This window comes from Coloeus monedula (genome assembly GCF_965178545.1).
Source record: "Coloeus monedula genome assembly, chromosome: 8".
Taxonomy (NCBI): Eukaryota; Metazoa; Chordata; class Aves; order Passeriformes; family Corvidae; genus Coloeus; species Coloeus monedula.
This window is the reverse complement of record NC_138788.1, coordinates 23,795,150-23,802,836: the sequence shown is the minus strand read 5'-3', so window position 1 is coordinate 23,802,836 and position 7,687 is coordinate 23,795,150. Positions and strand designations below refer to the sequence as shown.

General features: G+C 48.3%; 1 protein-coding gene across 1 annotated transcript; it reads left to right on the top strand.

The window, feature by feature from the left end:
- Positions 1-4,278: 4,278 nt before the first annotated feature.
- On the top strand, positions 4,279-5,763 carry LOC309575413 (homeobox protein vent1-like; the record flags this gene model as incomplete). The annotated part of the gene is made up of 3 exons (XM_082285829.1): positions 4,279-4,516; positions 4,653-4,891; positions 5,404-5,763. 3 exons carry the CDS (start codon positions 4,279-4,281, stop codon positions 5,761-5,763), a joined length of 837 nt encoding a protein of 278 aa, XP_082141955.1.
- Positions 5,764-7,687: the final 1,924 nt, after the last annotated feature.

Sequence of the window (7,687 nt, the reverse complement as noted above, 5' to 3'; positions counted from 1 at the left end):
CCCGTGGGCAAAGGAGTGGCGGGGTGATGGCACTGTTAGTGTTCACGGGTACTTCAAACAGAAAAGCATCTATTCCCAAACAATCGATCTCGTTGATGCCTAATTGACTATCTAATAGCACCTATCAGGACATCAAAGGAGACGCTGAATAACCAAGTTAGCATTTCCAAAGGGAAGCAGCGGAGGGTACAAACAGCCATCAGCTGTCCCACCGGCCAGGAGCCCAGCCCGGGCCCTGCGGCTGCCGGTGGGCCTGGAATTCCTGGGGCCCCGTCTGAAATAGAGCAAACTGTCTTGTCTTGCCTGCACTTTTAGCATTGTTAAAACCTCGTTCCTTACAGGGAGTTTACTTACCTCTGAAGGGCTGCCACACTTCTCCAGGCTCTCCCCTCCTGCCCACTTGTGCAGCTAAACATGTTTTTTGTGGGGTTCGAATGTTGGGGTCTTTTTGGTTTGGGTTTGTTGGGTTTTTTTTTTCTTTCTCAGAATGGAGTGGGTAGCGTTGTAGTTGTTCTGACTGAATCCCCTATCATCTCTATTTCTCCAGTCAGGAAAATATTGGAAAATCTGTGCTTTTTGCAAAGCTAAAAGGTACCTGCCTATGATGCAGCCACTATCCCAGATCTGGTGGCCTAATACAGCAGCTCTAAATCTATGATAAATGCTATGATAGTTTGGTCTGTATACTGGTTTGGGGGTTTTGTTTGGGCTTTTTCCCCATGGCCTACTTACAGACATGGCTAGCAGATACAAAGTTTGTAATACGAAGATTCGCCCAACTATGCTAGCAATTATTGCCCTTGGGAAGGACTATTTTTCTGTTGGCAAAAATATGTCCACTTTTTCTTATGTTTCCATACAAAATCAGTGTGATGGTCTGATGAAGGCCTTGGCATGCCAACAGCATTCCTGGGCAGTACAAGGACTTCAGCATCTGGCAAAGGATGAGCATCCAGTGTCTTGTGCCTGAGTGATGGGCTGGACCTTCCTTAGGCAACACCTTCAAGCTCCAGAGCTGCTGCAGTCCTGCCTGTTCTCACGGGTTTATATTCCATATGTGCACAAAGCCCCAGATGAAATATTCCCAGGCATACCAGTGAGAGAAATCTACCATTTGTCCTTAGAAGCCTTGTAGAGCTCACATGAGAAGAGCACTCTGTCCTGACAGCCGTATCTGTAACTATCACATCCTGGCATGAACCACTGCACTGAAATTCAGGGTAACATGCCGAGTTACAAGAGTGCCTAAGTTTTCAGTACATTTCATGAAGCAGCAAACATGTTTCTTAGGGTTGTAAGGCTTACATACAAATGCAGAACAATAAGTATTTTGAAATGTGATTTGGAGAAATGGGTCCACTATGTTCTTAATATAACACATGTAAGAAAAATCCATCAATTTTTCAATATAATACAATATTCTGAAGTTCTGAGTCTACATAATTCTATAGGAAAATACACAATTTCCCCTGAAAACTTAGATTTATTTTTCATCATATTTATGTATCATATCAATTGAATGCTGTAAAAATTTCAAGTGATACAAAAGAATTGAATGGAAGTAAATTTGTGTCTCGTATGAGCCCCATATTACTTCAAGGTGAGGGGAAGATTTAACTGCAGATGCAGGGCCTCTATCCACCCAGGGTCGTTAAAGATTTCAAGTTTCTCAAGCTGCCACCTCTTCCTAATGGGAGCTACAATAGCCACATAACACCTTCCACACTTTTCCCATCTGTTCCAGGGTTTTGTGGTCCACAGATGCAGCTACTTTCATCTGGAGTGGGGGGATCCTAGTGTTGGGTTTAAATATCTTGCTAAATTGGCAATTCAGATTGGAGTCTAATAAAAAGAAAATCAGTTTTCATTGAGTTTCAGCAAACAGTGGGACAGGTCAGCTGCTTTCCTGCATTCCCAAATGAGAGGAGGAAATGGCAGCCGCTCTTCAGGGTTAATAATGGTTTTCTTCTATAAGACACGTAATGTATCAATGCAGATGTTGTTCTGTTTAGGCAAAGCACTGAGTGGTCATCTCGTGTCTGGTTTAACTTTGGCAGCTGGGGATGAGGTGTCTCTCCTAGAGGGTAGTCCCTGGGTGTTTCTGTGTGCCCGGGTGAGGGGCCTGCAGGGCATGGGGAATCCAAAGCTGCCTGACTCGGCACAGGTTTCTTCTGCTGGAGAAACGGTGGGGGAGGCTGCCCTGCTGGACACAGGGGCAATGCTGATTTGCTCAGTTTAGGAGCTCCTGAATACCGGTGGTTTTAGTGTATTGTCTATAAACTTCTTTTTGGTGAGGTAGTCAGGCTCTGCAGATAGTACACACTGCTTTACCCAGGATGGTAGAACATGAGTTTCTCTGCTTGGATTTGCCCACATATGGGGTTATTGGGAAATTGCTGTTCTGAAATAAGATGGGAGATAATAGAGTGATGAGTTTGCTTCAGAAAAAGAGGGACCAAACACAAGTGGAATAATTCAGGAATAGTTATTAAATCCTGAAGTTATTAAAATTAAGGTTCAGGCTCCTAGTTCGTTTAAGGAGCAGTCAGTGACCTATCCCTGCTTGACTAAAATGTGTCTAGGGTGTGTTAGTGTTACAGTGGTTTTGGTTGGGTCAGTGGCACTCACAGATATGTGGTTCTGATCCAGGGTGGGAATTCGATCTCCAGCTGTGTTCAACTGCTTGGGCATTTGCACTGGCTTGTGCATATCAGCCAAAACGACAGTCTTGTGCCAGCAATAGGTGAAACTCCTTTAGTGGCTGTACCCAGCACCCCTCAAAGAGCAGGGAGATCTCTCTGTCAGGGCTGTGCCGAGGCAACAACAGCCTTTCCCATCCCTGCCCTGAGGGGATGGTGTTGCAAGCAAAGCTTCAGAAGGCATCCAGCTTTTGGGCTCTGTGGGCTTGGTGAGGTGTTTGCATTGCTCAGGTGCCTGGGTTTTATCCCTCCCCTGAGGCCGGTGTGGGGATAAGCCGACTTTGTGGGATCGGGATAACCCTCTATCCATTCCCGCGGCCATGGAGTTACGGGAACACCTGAGACAATGAAAACGAATAGCACGAATATGAGGGGTTTTTTTTCCCAAATGATTTCCATAATAAAGTGGAGAGATGGTTTAGTTGGGGTTTGGCTGCGTTTTGGGGTTTTTTTAAGAGAAAAAACCCTCACATCGCCCATGTGTGTGGGACTCTAGATTATTGCTGTGTTTTAGAAAGAAACAGACTCCTGCCCTGTTAGACCCAGGTTTTTGGTGTCCACTCCTTCTGGTGGTGCATCCGAGCAGGAGCTCTGAGGATTTCGGAATCCTCCCTGCAGTTGAGGTCCCATCGGTGCATTTACCCAGTTAGAGGGATTGGCGCTCGCTTCCATTCTCCTTTAGGCGAGGGTTAGGGTGCGAGTTATTCAAGCGTCGCTACTGCCGGTGTGGTATTTTTTACCGGCGTCACCAAAAGCCCGGTGAAGTTGAACATAAGGAGAACCTGGAGACGGGCTAAGCTGCCGAGATGTCCCTTTCCCCCAACCAAGCTGTGCTGGGGGATGTCTTGGTATCCTCCCTGCATTACAAGGGCATCGTCCATCTCGGGAAGGGCGTGTGGATTGGGGTAGTATGAAGTTGATGAGGTGCGAGCTCCGCTGCCCACTTAATGCTTTGATCACTAAACGACTGGGGAGATGGGTTGCGTTTTCTGGCTAGACAGACGGCGCCAAGTTCAAGCTGAGAAGGCCCGGGGCCCTGCTCACCCCCAGCTTGGCTCTGCCCCGGGAGTGAGGGCTTAGCCTCGTGGATAGGGACTTCTTGATATTGGCCCCCCACGGCTTTTCCCAGGGAGGGAAAAGGACGGCGGGGCTGGAAGGCTCTACCACAGGTTCCTTACCCCTCATCCCTGTCCCGGCCTCGTGGGTGTGGGTCTCGGGGCTGGTTTCCGGCATCTGTGCAATGTGGGACTGAACAGGGAGTGGTAAACCCGCGCTGCCACCGGCACCCACGGTGTCTTTAGACGCCTGTTTGCGGGGCTGGGGCTGCCCGTGCCCTGCCCTCCAGGGGAGAGAGGCAGCTTTGCACTTCAAGGGGGTCTCCCCGGCCCCGCAGACACGCTGGAGCCAAGGGCTGTAGACATTTGCCAGACGTGTGAACTTTCCTGCTCGCTGGTAGCTGTTATCTCTGCTCGATTCCCACTTTGATGTGTGTTCGCACTTACAAACGACCCCCCACCCCCGGACGGAGCGCTCATATAAGAGCTGGCCGAGGCCATGGGTCCCCCGTGCCCTCACCGCCATGAACCAGGCCCAGATCCCTTCGGCAGAGACCAAGCCCCACGGGGTCAGGCCCCACATCTGCTGTGCGCCCCCTCCCCGTGCCCCCACCTCGCTGGGCAGTCCCACCCGCCTGGTCACAGCCAAACCCCGACGGGGCAGCCCCCAGCAGGGCCAGCCCGCGGACAGCGAGCCCTGCGCGGCGGAGAGGAGCCGAGACGATCCCCGGGACGTCACTGACCCCTGCCCGTCTGAGCCAGGTGGGTGAGGAGGGAACAGGCAGGGAGAAGAGGGGAGCGGGCTGGGGTGACACACCTGGCAGGGCCGAGGGGCGGCGGAGGCACTGTTCCAGCCGGGGCAGAGGCCTCACCGCTGCCCCCATCTCCTCCCGTGCAGCCCCCGACGGCGGCTGGCTCAGCGCCGACGAGTCCTCGGGCTACGAGAGCGAGAGCGCGGGCGGGGAGCGCGCCGGGGCCGCGGCGGCGGGCGGGACCCGCGGGCGGCAGCGGCGGGCGCGCACCGCCTTCACCTCGGAGCAGGTCTGCCGCCTGGAGAAGACCTTCCAGCGCCAGAAGTACCTGGGGGCCACGGAGCGGAGGAAGCTGGCGGCTGCCTTGCAGCTCTCGGAGATCCAGGTTAGTCCCGCAGAAGGCGGATCCTTCCCGGCCCCGGCGGGCAGGAGCAGCCAGGGTCTGCGGTTTTGCATCGAGCTTTCCTGCGATGAGGAGACATAGCACTCTTGAGTTAACAGGGGCTGTGGGATCCCTCGGGGATTAACGAGTTAGCACTCCGGGAAATTTGCGACACTTTCTACGGGAAGTTATTGAGGGCTTTTTATTTCTTAGTGAGGTAAACCGTCCTGGATATACGGCGATCTGCATAGACCATGCAGAGCTCATATCTGGTTTTAAAGACTCTTAAGTGATTAATGGCTAATCCCTGAACGCAGCCACCCTCTCCTGGACATCCCTCAGGTCCTCTGCCCTCTGTTAAGTAGGCCAAAAGCATCAGTCCAGCTGTGTCAACTCCATCTGAAGCAGAATGGCAAAAGCAGCTGAGATACGGTTGTTCATAGTTTGCACATTGTCTTTAGGCAAAGTCTCTGATTCATGTCCTGCATCCCCCCCTTCTTCTTTTTGCTGCTTAGATCAAGACCTGGTTTCAGAACAGGAGGATGAAACTGAAGAGACAGATACAGGACCACCAGCACAGCCTTGTGTCCCCCGTTCCACTCTACAGCTACGCCCCGGGGACCTCACCAGCTCTGTTTCAGGACGGTCTCCACTACTCGTTTGCTGCCCAGCACCAGAGACTCCTGCCTTTTACCCCAGTCCCTGCTGTGCAGTTTGGCTTCTCCTTTCCCAGATATGACGCATCGCAAAGCACCTACCCCTTTATGGCGAATGAACTGCCGTACTACCATCCACACCTTCTTCCTCATCCTTCTTTCCATCCAGTTATTCAGAACAAAATGGACAAGCAATGCCACCGTGTATATGCATTATAGTGAAAAACCAAAGGGGAAGAGTGTTTTCTACTGTAATGTATTTCATGCTCAGAATCTCTTGCCTGATTTGGAAGAGTGTCTTTATTATTTTAAATTAAATGTGAAAATGAATAATTTTATATTTGATAATATTAAAATATTAATAAATCTAGTCTGAAATGTATTAGGTAGATGGTTTTCATTACACATCTCCAGTTTTTCATAAATGTGTATATATATAAATCTGAACAGAGTCATACGTGTCAAGTCTATAAAAGGCTGCACCTGTGCAATGTAAACTGCGATGGTCACTTTTCCTCCTGTAAAGGTAATGGGTTTAGATATTTTCATACACTTTCACTTTCCTATCCTCCTATCCTCCCTTTCTGTTGTTGAGTGTTTGGTAGCCTGGACAGAGGTAACCGCACCCAATTGCCCTGCATTGTGCTAAACTAAGTGCATCTTCCAGGAGGAAGGATAAGCTGTCGGTGAGTTTTGGTTCTGGATATAAATCAAATGGTACAAGTACAATCCCATCTTCCATGTGAAGGCAGCAGACGTAATAATCAAAATTTATTAAGTCAGCATGTCTTTAAACAGAAATTAAATGGATCAGGCCTTCATCATGGAATTGTAAAGTTTAACAATTTCTAAAACAAACACTAGGCAAAAAAATTTTGGGCGTAATTGTGTCTGGTTCAAAGCCGTATAATTTGAATGGGATTGTAACCTGAAAATTTGGCCTTTGTCTCACCACTAAACAGCAATTATAATTGCATACTTTGCAATTTGCACTTTTTTAGCGAATTGATCTATTCCCTTTAAACATGTAAAGGGTTCAAATTTTGTTTTAGTAATCCTGAAATTTGTTGGGTTTTTCAGTTCTTCCTGCAATTGGTGTTCACTCCTCCTGAAAGTGCTTAGTTAACACTACTTATTTCTTAGTCTAGATTTTAATGAAGTTACGTTAATTTGCCTGAAAGGCCTTTTAAATACATTACTTGATTGTTGCATTGTAGTCCAAATTTCTACCCTCCACCCTCTTTAATTCAGGGAATCATGAAGAGTTTCGATTTAACAGCCTAGGGGTTTCTCACTCATGAAAAAATTACTTGGAAGTGGTAAAGGGAATTTTCTGTAGTGTGTTCAAAGTGACTGAGAAATGCACAGGTTGTCCCTTCAGCTGCCTGGCTGTGTCACCGATCAGCACTGCCCTGGTGGGACACTGAGATGGGGTGTGGTGGAGGAAATTCCTTCCAACTTCCCCTCCTCCCTATTGTCTACCAAACGGAATGGAGGGGGGGAGGCAGAAGAGGGGAAAAGGGAATGCATGGCACAGAGCTGTTGCAGGCCTTTTTTTTCCCCCTTGTGAGCAGAGGAAAGGGAGGGTTTGGGTTTCTTTCTCGGTGGTGGTGGTTTTTTATTTTGTTTTATGGAGATAATTTTTTTTCTCTTTAGAATTGCAAAGTAGTCTAACCACCACCTAGCAAGCTAGTTAGATTGCTCTGGATCGGGAAGGAGATGTAGCCACACCTGCTGCAGCTGCTTTATACTGATGTAAGGTCTCTTGTTTCCCATAGTCTAAAGTTTTGACTTTGCCATTTTCCATAAAGCTTGCTTTGTGACTTTTAGGAACAGCCCTAAGTGTTCCTAAGAGCAAGCCTAAGCTAATTCTACAGTTTAAAAATCAGGGAGGCTATCAAGTTACAGTTCAGCTTTTGGAAGTAAAAAGTGATTTTTTTTTTTTTTTTTTTTTGAGTGTCCCAAGAGACCTGAATTGGTGAGCAATTCGTTTCCATAAGCGGATTTAAATTGCAAGTATGCTTGACATTGGCATCAACATACATGCTTGCCAGTTAATTCCTTAGCCTCATCTCTCTTCAAGTGCATAAATGCAACAAGTCTATCAAAAAACAGGTAAGACCACTTGAAGAATGGTGCAGAA